The following is a 16,726-nucleotide window of genomic DNA, read 5'->3' as shown; positions in this document are numbered from 1 at the left end:
ACATTACATTGCAATGCCTCTGCTTTCTCCTAAAAACCACCTCTGGACTACTCATTTATCAACCTGTCTTTCAACCATTATTGTTTTTACCAAGGTAATTTTCCTTCTATTACCTCAGCAAGTTTTGTTTTATTCAAATTGGTTTTGGTTTTGTTCATCCACGCTAGGGGAGGGGAGAGTCTAAGTAGCACAAAGCACACGATCTACCTATTATTTTGCTTTGCAAGATATTTTTCATTTCAACATTGAGGCTGCTTCTATTTCTCAGTGGTATAGAAGGTAAAAACAAGGAAGATAAAGGAAGCCAAAGGAATCTAGAAAGTCTCAAAAGATAAAACAGTAAGCATCGATTCAAAAACCACTGTGAACTAGGATCATAAAGAGTACCATTTTAAAGCTGTATATTCAACTCTGGAACATGACTGTTTGTTTGATTAATATATGTTAATGATTAACAGTTCAAAATTCAATTAATAAAAGCAGTGACTAATAAAACTATCATTTTCCAGGTTACTATGTCACTTAAAAGATAAGCAGCTGCAAAAACATTTTATTTGTTGCTTTAAACGGTAAAAAGCACAAAAGGAGATGAAAATGTTATAGTTCAAGTATGTCAGCCCAAATTATTTGGATAATGTAAGGCATAAATTCATGAAATGTCTCAGAAAAATTACCTAAATACATTTTATTATTTATTTTATAAAATTTAAATTCCACTATCCTGCCTTCATAAGAATCACCAAGGCAGCCAACATATTAAAACATAAATAATAAAATCACATATTAAACAACATCAAAAATAACATCATTAAAAATTAAAACTAGCACTAAAATACATATGAAAACATAAAAACAATTAAAACATTGTGCAGGAAGATGGTATCACTGAAGGAACACCAAGTGTAGTTTTCACGCACTGACAGCAAATTGCACGGAACAGGATAGATGAGTGTCCCTGAGAAAAGAGTTCCAAAGTTTTGGTTCCACGACAAAGAAAGCCCTCTCTTAGGTAGCCACCCACCTAATCTCAGAAGATGGGGGAATCTGAAGCAGGGTCTCCGACGATAACCGTAGTGGTCTGATAGGTTCATAAGAAAGTAGGTGGCCCTTGCAGGTACATTGGTACAACCATAGAGAGCTTTTAAAGGTCAGCACCAGCACCTTGAATTGTGCCCAGAAACAGATTGGGAGCCACTGGGCCAAGGCTGGAGTAATACGGTTCCATTCCCATCAACATCCTATCTGCAGTATTGAGCACCAAAACTGAAGTTTCCAAACACTTCTCAACCGTAGCCCCATGGAGAGAGCACTGTGGTAATCTAATCTAAATATAACCAGGGCATGCTCCACAGTGGCCAGATATTTTCTGCCCAGGAGAGACCACAGCTGGCTAACCAGTCAAAACTGGTAAAAGGCACTCCTGGCCACAGCTGTCACCTGCTTATTCAGCAATAGACCTAGGTTCAAGAGCACTCCCCAACTATAAACCTGTTTAAAAAAAAGTAAGATCACATTCTGGTTTTCACAGCTGTTAAAACAAAATTACCATATCATTTTGCATCCTTGGCTTTGTTTTTCAGGTTTGCTGTTCTGGCTCTCTTGCATGAAAAATGTACAGAATAAAGCTGTTTAAATTGGTACAGTGTGGTGTAGGAACAAGACTTTGCTTGCGAAAATTCCATCGATACCCTAACCCATCTACTACTTCAAGATTCTTTTGCCTAGGGAATTAATGGGAACTGTCCTTTTTTTTCATTCCCTACATTTCATAAATCACTGTCCCTATTTTTGCCTTTAAGAATATCTTGTGAAAAAGTTGTTAGCATGATGGGAAGCACTGCAGTTTTTCTGCACTCACCTTCCTTCTTGGGTCTCTGGAAGTTAAAATTAGTGGTGTGCAGGCCAGAAAGATTCAGAACTGTTCCTGAAGCAGGAAAAAGAGTCAGAAATAAGCGATTTCCAAAACGGCAAGCAGCTTTGGAAATCACTTATCGACCCACTTCCGTATGCTCCGTGAAGATTCGAAGCACACCGAAACTCCCTCCCTGCTTATTTCACCCAATGGGAGGAGGAGAAAGGGGTTCCCTCATCCCCCTCCCATCCGGTGAAATAAGCAGGGCAGGTGCTTCCCGCACTTCAGCTGAAGTTTAAAGCACCAATTTAGGGCTTCCCCCAGCTTCAGCTGGGAGGAGGGGAAATCCCCTGACTCGCAGCTGAAATTTACAGCCTATTTCAGGGCTTCACTGGCTTCAGCTGGGAGGGGGGATCTCCCCTCCCAGCTGAAGTTTAAAGCCCCTTTCAGGAGCTTTAAATTCAAATCCCAAGGATAGCTCCAGCTGATCAGCAGAGGAGGGACCTCCCCACTGATCAGCTGAAGCCAGCTGCAGGGTTTGAAAGCACCCTGAAGCTTTCCAAAGTGACCCAGATTGCTTCGGGAAGCTTTGATTTGGCATTTCTGAATTTCAGGGCCAGCATGCTGGGCCTGATTTGGAAATCCCATATCTTTACTAATCGGGTCCGATTTGGATATTTATCCAGAACCGGAAACCCGAATTGCACACCCTTGGTTAAAATACTGAGTGGCATTGGGTGTATCTTGTCGTTAGTGCAAAGGCACATAAAGGTACATGCATGAACACCAAAGTGCTGTGCATCTGCTGAGGCAAGTTCTGCATGGCTGATAGCATATTGAAAGGCAATTTTTTCTTAATGTATTTAGCTTTCACTTTCTTGACATTTAAACCTAGGGTGCACAGACCAACAGTAAGTGTGGTATAGTGGTGAACTGGGTTCAGGCCGAACCATGTTCAAAGCAGTGTATCCATTTCATAAAATGCAGTAACAATATAAACCTAATGGACAAAGAGGCATGTATCCACAATTCTTCTAACAAAATATTTTTTCTGTCTGCAATTCCCTCTTCCCATTGCAGACCCCTACTTTACCAATTATACAGTTCCTAAGGGTCAGCTGGCTATCAGAAATAAAATTTCAGAGAGCTCAGGGGGTTGCAGCAGGAGAAGGAAATCCCAGTTCACAAAGTTGGTGGATGGCTCCATAAAACGCCAGAGTGTTCACTTTACCAAGCCTATGTAATGGATTTGTGACAGAGGTGAGATCTGAATGGGAGACCTCCTAGATCATTACTAATTCTCTTAGCTGCTATGCTACAGCAAATTAATCTATTGAGGGTCCTCACTTGCATTGTAGCCTTAGATTTTCTTAATGATTTATACAGATAACTCAAGTTAATCAACAGTTGATATCCACCTAAGTTTGTTGGGTCAGCCTCTTATTTATTGGATTTATATCCCACCCTCCTTGTGAGTGGGCTCAGGGTGGGTCAGAACATCCTAAAAACACAATTTCAATACACACACACACACACACACACACACACACACAATAAATACAGTAAATTACCATTTAAAATTATAAAACAATAAAATATCAATACATATCATTCTACGTCGGCACAACAGATCTCATTTGACAGTGGAGCAGAACAAAACAGGCAAGGGGCCAGCAGGATAGTTCACCAGCTCCTCAGCCACTCTTATAGGTCTGGTGGAACATCTCCCTTTTACATGCCCAGCAGAACTGTAGTAAGTCCCACAGGGCCGGGGTCTCAAGTTGGAGAGTGTTTCTCCAGGCTGGAGCCAGAGCAGAAAATATATTATATATATTAACTTGAAAGTGGGTACTAACAAATAGTAGCCTTTCCCAAGATCCCAGTGACATATGAGCCAGATTTAGTGCTCATTAAACAGGGGGAAGAGCCTATAATATTTAACAACAGTGAGAAGCACATTATCTATCTCAAATAGCGAGGCACAGGATGGAGGGGCAGGGGGACAAGCAGCTTTTGTTTGGTGTTTTGCTACTGGTTAGAATGAAATATGGGGAGAATCTATACTGCACACAGGGATTTAACATTTTGTGATATTTTCATATTTTGATAAGCTATTCACAATTAAAGAATGATCAAAGAACTGGGCTTTTTTGAGTGCAAAACCATTTAGGATTATTGAAGTATTTAATTTTATAAGCTCTTCTTAACATGATATGCGAAAACTGTTTAAACCTACATTCCATCAACAGTAAAGGGAAAGAGAGGAGAAGCTGGATGTAGACATCAAATGGAGAAAAATGAAATAGATGAGAGAATAAAGAAATAAAAAATGCACATTAGAATTTTAGTAAAAACTTTTAAAAAGCTTCCAATTCTAAATGAAACAAAAAGTATAATATTCAAATCACTTCTTCCTAAGAGGTTCCATGAAGGAAATCATTCTATGCTGAGTTTTACATCAGATGCTTTGGAAGTGATGCACACGTTTATATTTCCCTGAAACTGTAGGCAACTATATAAAACAACAGCTTTATATAAAACAACAGCTTTATAAACAAGTGGTAGTTACATTTTCGAGAGAGCCCTTAAGAATATGGACACACATTTAAAATTATTCTCATAGTATGCTCAACCATGAACTTCAAATTAGAAGAACAGCATAAGATAATTTTAAAAATGTGTTAGTTGATATACTTCAGTCATTTGAAAACAGGATGACCTGATTTCATGGGAATCTCATGAACTGTGGCTTACACAGTTATGTAAAAGCTGTAAATCTAGAAGTAAAAACCTACAGTTGCCCAAGAGCGTTACACTTAAAACTTGCAATGAGCAAATGTGAACATCTTTTTAAAAAATCTGTACATTATTCACATTGAATAAGTTTAAATATGGCCAGGGCTTTTTTTCAGCGGGAACGCGGTGGAATGGAGTTCCGGAACCTCTTGAAAATGGTCACATGGCTGGTGGCCCCGCCCCCTGATCTCCAGGCATAGGGGAGTTTAGATTGCCCTCTGCGCCCCCAGCGGCGCAGAGGGCAATCTAAACTCCCCTCTGCCTGGAGATCAGGGGGCGGGGCCACCAGCCATGTGACCATTTTCTTCGAGGGCAACCCATTGAGTTCCACCACCTCTTTTCCCAGAAAAAAAGCCCTGAATATGACTAAAAGCCTTCAGCAGCATAAAAATCCAGACGCCACCAAACAAATCTGGCCACTACATAGTCACCCCAACCACGGGTACTGCCACGATGTAACTCTAGGGTGGCTGCAAAAGGAGGGTGTGGCAGTCAGAAGAAGGGACAGAGAGCTGGCCCCTAATCAAAGGCCTGGTGGAACAGCTCCATCTTGCAGGCCCTGCAGAACTGTAAAAGGTCCTGCAGAGCCCGGATCTCCATTGAGAGAGCGTTCCACCAGGAGATTCGGTTTCGTTTTCCCGGCCATGTCGGATGCTCCTCTCCGCAGGTCCGGGAGGAAGCGGCCGAGCAGCCTGACCGGGTGGTTGACCTGCGAGGGTTAACCCCCAGGACTCCCAGGTAGGGGGTCAGGGTCCGGAGCGCTGCGGGAAGAGCCCCTGAAGTCGATCCAGGGGGTAAATAGCCTGTCTGCTCCTATGGAGGCCGGCAGACTTGCGCAGCACATCGCGTGCTGCCGGGCCATGGAGAACGGCAACATGCAGATTTAAGGTGAAAACCTGTAAGTAAGCGGATCCCTTCTGTTACTTTAAGCGTATGCGAAGGATTGGTGGGAGTTGAAGCTTAAGAAGGTTCGGATATCTTCCCCTTCACTGAGTTTTGGAACTTAGTTGGCGGACTCCCCCCCCCCAAGATGGCGACGAAAAAGCAGAGCCCTGCTGTGGGCAAATCGGTTTCGGCTGCATTGCAGGGGAAGGGAGAGACTCTTGAAGAGGTGGTTAAACGGTCGGTCGTTGAAGCTATGAAGCCCTTTGTTGATAGGCTAAATGAAATCGGACAAAGGGTTGGTTCAGTTGAAAATGAAGTGAAAACCACTAAAGATGTAGCGCTCGAGGCAGAGAAATCTACTAGTGAAAATGCAACACTCATGAGAGATACAAACAAAGAAGTAAAGCTTTTGGAGAATCAACTGATAGGACTACAAGTGGATCGTGCTCAGATGGTATTGTGTTTACAGAATGTGAAGGAGGAAAGTGAAAATTTAAAGGATCTGGTGTTGGAACTTTTGGCGTCATTCGCAAAGGCAACTAAAGAAGAGTTAAAAAGCGATATTCTGGAAGTCCGTTGGACATCTTCAAAATATGTAATGAAGCGTCAGCTGCCTCGCGAGATTATTATTGACTTTTCATCTAAGAAGACTCGGGACACCATTTTATATAATTCGACTAACATGGACTTGGACTTTCTTGGCAACAAGGTTAAGATATTGAAGGACGTTCCATTTCTAGCTCGGAAAAGAAGATTCAAATACAAAAGGTTTGCAGCTCTTCTGAGAAAGCGTGATATAAAATACAAATGGTTATTTCTGGAAGGTATCTGGTTTAGATATAAAGACCAAGCCTACAAGATAATATCGGAAGTACAGCTGAGGGATATTGTGCTTAATCATCGAGTTCGAGCAAGAAGAAGATCCAGAATCTGAAGGGGGGAGTGGAGAGGAGGGAGTGAGTGCAGCTATTGTAGCTGTTCAAAGAGAACTGAGACCGAGACGCAAGGGGGGGGGGAAGAAGACCTGATCCTGACTGTAGTTCGTATCTTATAAGATCTACCAATCTAATAGCATATTAGAAAGTTTAACTTTAAATAATTGTATTATGAAGGGAATTCAATACTTGTAGTTGTAGTTTGTGTTCTTATGTTGGTTTTTCCCTCTCCCCTTCTTTCTTTTTTCCTTTTTCTGTTTGTAGTTTTGTAGTTTTGATGTTAGTAATTAAAATTAAAAAATTAATAATAAAAAAAGAGAGCGTTCCACCAGGCCGAGACCAGGGCCCTAGTTGAGGCCAGCCAAATGTCCCTCGGTTCGGGGACCACCAGAAGCTGTTTATCCGCAGAGCTCAAGGCCCTGCGGAAAGTTAAAAAAATCAGATTCAGATTTGTTTTATTGTATATGGCCATTGGCCTTCACAATATCAAAACACTCTCGAATGTCAGTATAATACATAATCAAGATGATCAGGTAATCAAACACTTCAAAACCACATAAAATGCCCTACTAAAAAACCTTTAAAATTAATAAAACCTTCTAAAAGCAATCACAGCGAATCAATGGCTGATTCCTTAGCTCTGATCTTCCTAGCAGCTAAAGCAAAAAGCGCCAATCTTAGTGATATAAAAGAATCCTTGTCGGAGAGCATCGTAACAATCTTATCAGAGACAGACAAGGGATGTAGAGCAAGCAAGATCTTAGCCAGGAATTTATTCCTAGGTTCTGTGTATAAAGGGCAAGCCAGGATATAATGAGGGAGGTCCTCCACTGAATGACCACATATACAGAAGCGTTGGTCAACTGTCATCTTTTTATATCGACCCACTAGCAGCTCCGTAGGCATTGTTTGAAAGTGCAATGTAAGATTATACGCAGTTATGTTGGTTAAGTAGGCGGCCTTACAATGATCGTTTTTAATCATATTAAACCAAGGGGCAAACCTTGATGGTCAAAAAAACAGGCTTTGTATTTACTTAAAAATGAGCCTTCCTTGCTATTTTTGTGAAAAATTTCTAATGACAGCATCAAAATTAATTGTTCTGGCAATGTTTGATTCAATACTCAGCCCGGCCAAATCCACAAGACGTTCTTGAGACATTGTAGACCTTAAAAAATTCTTAATCATTTTAAGTTTGCTAAATAATCTCTCTGCAGAAGCTACTGTTGCTGGAATTGTTAAAAGAATTTGTAAGCTGACACAAACATTTGGAAGCGGGTCACCAAATCTGTATTCTGTTAATATGTTCAACAGATCCAGTTGTTTTTGTGCTTTTCCAAAATGTAGCAACTAGACGAGAGGCTCTTAAGGAGAGAGCAAAATAGATACAGAAAGTAAAACACGAGCTCTACAAGTAAGCAATTCTTGCCAACGTTATCTCAATATAATGTAAACTGTGAACAATAGTACAGCATTTCGATATATACAAAAACAATGATGTAGAATTCCAATGTATAATCTAACACATAAACCAATATACTCAATTCAACGTGGTTCTAGTCTGTTTTACATGAACCAATAGTTCTGGTCTAAACACAGATTTAAATCTGAGTTTATATATAGGGGTAGGAAAACGCCTCCACTTCATGGACAATATGCCCGTCAGAGAATGAAAGCAATGCGTCTGAATTCAAATACTGTGATGGTTCTTTCCCTGTGCTCCTGAGGAAGCTGAGACAAATGTGTGTCCACACGAGACAAACATTCAAGCTGGCCATTTGTAGGGCCAAGGGGACTTAATATATTCTTGTGACGCAGAGAAAGCTGGAGGAACACTATTATCTGTCACCCAGTACCTTTGGAATTTACAAACTAAATTTACAAATTTACAAACTATGATGGGACCATATTTATCTCTGAGGCGTAGAGAAAGCTGGAAGATACTGTAATTTGCTACCCAGCACCTTAGGGAATTATCTACCCAGTTACTATAGAAAACAGACCAGAACTATCGGTTCATGTAAAACAGACTAGAACCACATTGAATTGAGTATATTGGTTTATGTGTTAGATTACACATTGGAATTCTACATCATTGTTTTTGTATATATCGAAATGCTGTACTGTTCACTGTTTACATTATATTGAGATAACACTGGCAAGAATTGCTTACTTGGAGTTTTACTTGGTGTTACTTGGTTACCTGGTGTTTTACTTTCTTTTCCAAAATTTGTCAAAAAATCCTCATCATTAAGGTCATCAGGATATTATTTTGATAAAAATAAAGCTTTTTCTTTCAAGTCACTTTCAGACATGGTGAGGTATTTCCACAAGAAATTGAGCTTTTCAGCCAACTGCTTCACGGCATTGAATCTTACGGTTAATCCTGCTATAACACTGTCTACCAGAACATAAAACACAGACTTTCTGAAGCAGGCTTCTTCTGGTGAATCATCTGTGTCATTCATTTCCTGCAAGTCTTTTGGGAATGCTTTAGGCAATGACATGTGACCATTGGTAACACACTTTTCTATTTCTTTTTGAGAAGGAAACTCAGTTGTGATGCAACCAATGTCAAGGCCTACAGTATTCTTATTTTCTTAACTCACTTCCACCTGAGCCTGAAATTCTGTTTCTTTCCGTTCATTTTTGTCATTTTCTGCATGTGCTCCATTATCAAAATCCAGTACATTATTACCCAAACCAACTGCTCCTTGTTTGGGAATGAGGTTTTCAAGCGTTTTTTCTTGTTCTAATTCAATAGGTAGGTTGAATGAGAATTTTTTTGACGGTGCCCTTAATCCAACTTGAAAGAGATTTTTTGTCCCCTTTTTTCATGTTCCTCTTGTTCTTTCTTTTCGTTTTGTTTCCCAGCTCCTGATTTGTGAGAATAAATTTTCAATGGATAATTTATAATTTCTTCTTTAATATCTAAAAAGGGAAAATTTAATTCCGAATCAGCTCCAGAGTATTCAGGTCTTGTTGAATTTTAACTCTATCTTCTTGGGTGTTTGCCACTCCTCCCAACTTGGTATCATCAGCAAATTTAATGAGTAGCCTGCTTACCCCTTCATCCAGATCATTGATAAAAATATTGAAAAGTACCAGGCCCAAAGCCAAGCCCTGTGGCACTGACTGGACACCTCGCTCCAATGTGATGAAACGCCACTGACCACCATGCTTTGGGTGCGGTCCTCTAACCAGTTCCCTATCCACCGAACTGTTCTATAGTCCAGTCTGCAGTCTTCCAGTGTACCCGTTAGAATGTCATGGGGGAACCTTATCAAAAGCTTTACTTAAATCCAGGTAAATCACGTCAACAGAGTCCCCATGATCCAAAAAGCTCGTCACTCGATCAAAGAAGGAAACCAGGTTGCTCAGAGAAGATCTGTTGGGGACAAAACCACGTTGACTTCCCCGGATCACTAAGCGGTCCTTCAGATGCTTACAGATTGATCCCTTTAAAATCTGCTCTAATATCTTCCCAGCAACAGAAGTCAGACTCTGGCTTGTAGTTTCCTGGGTCATCCTTCTTCCCTTTATTAAAGATTGGGATAAAATTTGCTCGTCTCCAATCTTGTGGCACATCCCCAGTCCTCCAGGAGGCCTTGAAGATGATGGACAGAGGCTCTGCAAGTTCTCTAGAAAGTTCTTTGAGCACTCTTGGGTGCACACCATCTGGCCCAGGGGATTTGTATTCGTCCAGTGCAGCCAGGTGCCTCTCCACAACCTCTCTGTCAATATCAACTAGCTCCCCAGGTGTCCTGTCATGTCTACTGCCATCTCTAGATGGGCTCATATTTTTCAAGGAGAAAATAGAGGCATTCATCTTTAATGTTGAACCAACAACTGAACAGCACAACAGAAATAGCAATTGCCTCCTGCTAGCTCTACTCCCCTTCTGTCTTTTCCTCTTCTCAATGGTGGCGGCAGCTGGTGCAACGTCAGGTACCATTTTAGTTTGCTACAGTAACCCCAAATGCTCCCTGAAGTCCGGTTTTTTTTGCAATGTAGATATTGCTGTTAACCCCACCCCTTGCTTTCTTTTTTAACAGACTAGGTTTTTATGCAAAGATGGGTTGCAGAACACTAAATGGTAGCTGTGGCTGCTGTGTCATTAATAATAAAATAAACACATGTGGTTGAATCAAAAGAACTATGTACAGAGGAAAATAGCTGTTCATGCTGTTTTGTAGGCATCTGGTTAAATACAAACTGAAACATTAAAAGAGTTCAATAACAGATCGCCTCTATAGCAGTCCTCATACTACAACTGCAAATAATGGTCCAAGCTCTTGAACATCTTTGGATTTTATTTAACTTTTCTGGCATTATGTACAAAAGCTTATGAGCAAAAGAAGACACCTTCCACGCGCAGAAGGAAACCTCTAGATATAGAGAATAAGAATACAATTGGTTGCTCAAAAATACTCTCTCACAAATGTCCCTTCTCTTCTGGACTGGTCATTATCACCCAACCTTGAAATCCTCTCGATTTTTCTTCCCTTTTCTTGTAGTTAGCTCTGTGCTGTGTGTTTTGTGTGCAATAGGTCTTTATTATTTTATAAATAAAAACTCTTTTAGTTGAACATCTGCTTGTTTTCATTAACAGTTCTCTAAAGGAACGATCCCCAAATACACAGGTAGAGAATCTTGCTGAGTTACTCCCTCTTGCTGCTTCTCCTTTTATGCTAATTCTGCCAAGTCACAAGGAGACCATCTATTTAGGTAATCGTCCTGAACTACCCAAACAAAAAAGCTTTCAGGCTTCCAGGATATGGTAAATTTGACCTTGGGAGAGCTTTCAGGTGATTTGAGTTTCCTTAATACCAAGGTTACCAAGGATACCTCTCAGCTTACCCTGGATGTTCAAAGCTAATGCAGGGGACATCAAAGGGGTACACTGATACAGATCCATGTAGAAGTGCCCTTTTGTTTTTGCAATAAGAGATCCACTGTGAAGTCTCTTATCCTGATAGCACTGAAGTAAAAACTGCTTTTCTAATTACTATAGCCCTCCTTCTTCCTCTCCCAGAGACTCAAGTCCAAAATTAGCATTATAAAAAGAAATAAAATAATCATATGCAGGAAGGTGGTTTCTGCCTCCCCAAAATAATCACCACATCATTTAATAGTCACTTTTCAAAGATTAAAGGGATAGCGGATGCTATAAAACCAGCAACAGTGGAGCCAACACAGGACATTGTCCAAAGTCACCCCTACAAGGAGGCCACCTAGTTTTTTCCAGTTAGCATATACCATTACTGCAAATCAGTATGTTTATTATATAATTAATGCATAGCTGTTCACCCAAACAAACATAATCCAAACATAATGTATAAATATTACAACCGACATACCTCTTCTAAGCTATGCAGCGAAGAAGCAGAAACTGCTCGAGAAGTGAGGGGGTGAAATGGTTCCTGACCAACTGTGTGCTGATGATTCTGTATTTGTATAAAAGGGTTCTGTTGTGATCTATGAGGCAGTGGAGGTATACCATAAAGAAAGCCTTGCCCCATTAGATGACTCTGGTGGAGATTAGCATAGGTCCATGATCCATCGGGCTGCAGGTATTTCAAGGAAGGTGGGGTTATGTGTTCAGATGGCATCGCGAAAGGGGGATTGTACGTCTGAGGCAAATGCTGCTGAAACGCTGGGTTGTGGGATATTTCTATGTCTCTGTTCTCAGAGAAGTTGGGAAAGTGGCCGCTATGATTTGAGTTGCATGAGGGAGAGGGGAGCGCTGGTGGGCTTCTGGGCTGCACCTGTCTGTATTGCAAAAGTCTTGACTGAGGTGGTGGCATCTCAACTAGGTCCCTGCTTTCATTTTGATCACGGTGTGATAGTTCTCGGAGCAAGTCCTGGAACCTGTGTTAGTAAGAGAGATTGTCCAGGTGAGAAGGAGAAAAACCATAGTGGTAAAATTTCATCCCATTCAAAACAATCAGTAATAACTCCCAGACAGCTGAGCTGGAGAAGTTTACATACTAATCCAGGAGTATGTACACACTCTGTTCAGGCAGACCAGATATATTTTGGACTTCTCAGTATTGGTTTCTTTGAATTGCTTTCTAAACTTCCACAAGGCTGCTGATAAACAGCTGGGGGTATAGCTGGTGAAAAAATCCCTAAAATAGAAACTTAAGAATCTCCCCTTCTACCAGGGCTTACATGGCAGTACCCCTGAATGTGCCCTTTTCACTTAAGTGCTGTCATTCTTTTCTTTTTACTGAAACAACAACATATTTTAAGCACACACACAAGATTATTTAGCAACTATTAAGTGTTAAATGGTTCATCATAGTATAAAATATACTTTGCTTTATTTTATTCATACCAATAGACATAATAATGCAGTAATCTTAACATATGGCATCTCAACACCATACTTCAACACCATACATTTCTAATTGTGTTACGTTTGGGCCCTTTTGCAAAGTGGTAAGTCTAACTAATACATATAATTCCCTAACCTTCTCCAATCATCCATTTTCTTGGGGATTTGAAAAAGTCAACATTGCTAGGGTAATCCAGATGTACAATTCTTCCTTGCAACCTCTGTCCTCACAAGAGCAGGTATTTCTTTGAAAGCTCTAGCATGTGAAAATCATACTAGCTCAAACACACTCATTCATGTCATTTTAAAAGCTGTAACGGTGTTCATTTCCGAGCTGTAATTTCACATCTTTCACTTGATTTTCACGTAAAGCATAACTCAGAGAAACCAAAATTTCACCTCTTGTGTTTTTAAATGTTTTGGTGGATTAGGGCATAGATCAATCATTCCATTGTATAAGAAAAAGGGAAAATTTTGGGAAAATACTTCTCTTTAAACTAAAATATAACAATTATTTTCCCTTTGTTTCTCTTCTTATGCTTCCTACTGCTGAAGCCCAGTTAAAATGCAAATCTCCTCTGGACTGTCAACCCATCTGCTTCATGTTTGTTCTTACCTGTACTAAGCCCTGGGATAAAGAGGTTATTAATAAAAATAAATTACAATGGAGATCTATAATTCTAATTTGCTGTCAAATCAAGTTGATAATCCATCATTTTCTCCACATAGCTTTCATTGCATGCAATATTTAAAAGATGTAAAATGCCATTATCCAGGAAGGTGCAATTAACTGAAATTCTGAGCTATCTCAGCAATATATCTCATCCAGTCTGATGTAGTGGTTAAGAGCAGTAGTTAAGAGCAGTGGGACTCTAATCTGGAGAACTGGGTTTAATTCCCCACTCCTCCACTTGAAGCCAGCTGGGTGACCTTGGGTCAGCCATAGCTCTTCCCGAGCTCTCTCAGCCCCACCCACCTCACAGGGTGATTGTTGTTGTGGGGATAATAATAACACACTTTGGAAACCGCTCTGAGTGGGTTTGAAGTTGTCCTGAAGGGTGGTACATAAATCAAATGTTGTTATATATTGCTTCCACTGTAAGCACACTCTGAAGTGTTACAACTGCAGAACCAAACAATACAGAAAATTCCAATTATTCATAAGATCATTTACGTTGCTAGGATAGAAAAAGATGGGCTGATGACATATGGACATCGCCAAAAATCCCCATCATTAATCTGCTTTTGTTTGTTTCTTCAGATGAATCAGAAAATGTATCTATGGCCCGTCAGGTTCTTGATGGCAACATCAATGAAGGAAGAGGCCCCAAAAGACCTCTAGAAAGGGTCATGCTTTCCCAGATCTTTTGGGAATCCATTTTATACGACTTCCATTCATGCTGGGCATCTGAAACAGCCCCACAAATAAAACTCCCCTAACCAGGATTTCAGAAATCTTTATACTGTCCCTTGTGTCTAGCAATGTGGCCTTCTGAACTCTTTTATCTATATGATTTTACAGTGAAAGTGGCATGGATCCTATTTGTACATACTGGCACTTGGAGAATTCAGTCAAAAAGTACCTTGAATACGTTGCCTCATTTTCATCTTCTACACTGTTGGCAAGTTTCCAGTTTGCCCTAATTGGATGTTGATGTAATCCAATTGGCTGCTGAGAAAGGTGGGATAAATGAGGATGGTGATGGTGAGAATAAGGAATATTGCCTTGGCTGAGATAGGCATTCTGCTCGTTCCACTGTTGTAGCCTTACTTGCTGCTGCCTTAAGGTTTCCAAAGCCAAATTCCCATGAATACGATCTGTAAAAGATTTGGGCGAGGGAGTTAATCCAGCTTCCGTATTTGTGGTATTTGTACTAGAAATCAGTAGTTCATAATATACAATAACTCCCTAAACATTAAACTCTTACATTGTTAAATGTAGACCCTGTCATACCTATCTTGGATGCCGCAGAACCACTTAGATCACTGAAAAGCTATATTCTTGATGCTTACTTGTAAACAATTTGAAAGGTAGCATTACTAATATGCACTACATATGGCAAATAGAAGCCACTATATATTTTATGGTATAGTCTTGATACAGGCTATTCTTTTAGGAGAGCTTGCATGCTGAAAGCAACGTACTAGATGGACTGTTATGTTATCATCTACCTCTATAGCTCTATGAATAATGCTAAGAGACTATATAAAGGAGAATCAGCAACCATTTGCCACAGCAGTGACCTACTCCTCATGGCTTTGCATCAGTGTGGCCAGCATACTAGAAATACAGCGTCATGAATTTCAGAAACTACATTACTCAAAGGAGATACTTAATACTGTAAAAATTCAGTGTCTTGAAATTCACAACTTTACAAACATCTGAGATGTTTATTTTATTTAAGCACACTTTTCTCTCGAAAATAATTCCCATGATACTTATCTGTGGAGTGCGTAGCAATCACACCTACCTAATGGTTCCCCTATAGGCATTCCCGGAGGGTTCTCTTCAATGAAGTGGTTTAAATGGGGTGGTATCACTGGGTTGTGCTGTGCAATGGGTCTCAGGGGGTTTGTGACTTCTTGTAACAGGGATTGGGGGTGCTGTTCTGACATGACAGCATCTAAGCCAGGGGAATGAGGTCTGTGTGGAACCGGATTTTTAAAAAGTGGGTGGTTGGGGCCTGCTTGGTAGGAAGGAGAAAGCTGAGATGGTGGCGGCTGTGACTGCTGATTTAAATGATTATGCTGTTGCACTATTGGACTTTGCTGTGGATGATGCATTTGATTTTGCTGTTCAGGCAAATGATTTTGCTGTTGACTTAACAGAGTTGGCTGCTGCTGCTGCTGTATAGGGTAAGGCTGCCTCGGAATCTGGGACAGGTGTTGGAAATGGCGATTAGGAACAGCATACTGAGCATGGGGAGGTGTGAGATGAAGATTCGGCTGCCTGGGGTTAAGATTATCTTTGCGGTGAAACTTAGAATTAGGATAAGCAGCATTGGAGCGCGACTCCGGGCTTCTATTCTGGGCACTTGCTTCCAAGTCAACCTAGAGAAAATCACACAAATTACTTGAGTTAAAAATCAGTTAACAAAACAAAGTGAACAAAATCCCTGTAAGCTATGAATGTACCAAACAAACTGCTTTAACACTGAAGCAAGCTTGTGATCATGAAAGAAGGTGGGAAGAATAAGGTCTTAACAGGAGAAAAAGTACAGTATGCCTCCAATGCATCCTTCCTTTTATTTATGTAACTGAAAGCACATTCCTTTGATGCTTCTACTTGAATTGTTTATGTAATTTCATGCTATTTTTGTGAATCTGGACTTTTTTCTACCGAAAAAGAGATGTTTCCATAGTTATTTTAGTGGACATGTTGCAAAGTTCACAGGCAATTACCTCCTTATATATCTCCTTTTTAAATGTCATGTCCAGAGCTTCTCAGCACTAAAATCTTTTATAGAGAAAACTATTATGGCAGCAATGAATTACTAACTGTTTTCTTATTATCATATTATTTAATTAAATAAAGTTGATTAAAAACAACGATCAGGTAGGAGGCATGTTACTTTTACTTCTAGACAAAGACATCCACTATTTAATGAAATGCCATTCTTTATTTGCAAGGCTTAGACAACTTGCTTTGGAATATTTGACTTTGGTGACTCATTCCTTGTTCCTAACAGTGAATTTGGCTCATACAAAGTCACTAGAAAATAATGATTCCCGGGGGGGAATGTTGAAGGTTGTTTAATCTTCTGTTACCTACAGGGGTCATTTCGTAGAAAAAGTGCTGGAGGAACTCATTAGCATAACTCATTAGCATATGCCACGCCCCTTGATATCACCAGAAGTATGTTATTTAGCATAACCGATTGGCATATGCCACACACCCCTGACATCACCTATCCTGGT

The 16,726-nt window shown here is 40.2% G+C and overlaps 1 protein-coding gene across 1 annotated transcript in view; it reads right to left on the bottom strand.

Moving 5' to 3' along the window:
- Positions 1-16,726, bottom strand: part of HELZ (helicase with zinc finger) — a 255,751-nt gene that overhangs the window by 6,633 nt on the left and 232,392 nt on the right. Inside the window, exons 27-29 of the mRNA XM_054976797.1 lie at positions 15,280-15,859; positions 14,392-14,626; positions 11,829-12,339 (exon numbers count right to left, since the gene is read on the bottom strand). Of these exons, the coding sequence (XP_054832772.1) occupies positions 11,829-12,339; positions 14,392-14,626; positions 15,280-15,859 (1,326 nt within the window). The remainder of the gene's footprint in view (positions 1-11,828; positions 12,340-14,391; positions 14,627-15,279; positions 15,860-16,726) is intronic.

The sequence above is a fragment of the Eublepharis macularius genome, chromosome 4, assembly GCF_028583425.1.
Source record: "Eublepharis macularius isolate TG4126 chromosome 4, MPM_Emac_v1.0, whole genome shotgun sequence".
NCBI classification, from domain to species: domain Eukaryota; kingdom Metazoa; phylum Chordata; class Lepidosauria; order Squamata; family Eublepharidae; genus Eublepharis; species Eublepharis macularius.
Note: the sequence above shows the minus strand (reverse complement) of the source record. Positions and strands in the feature narration are given on the sequence as shown.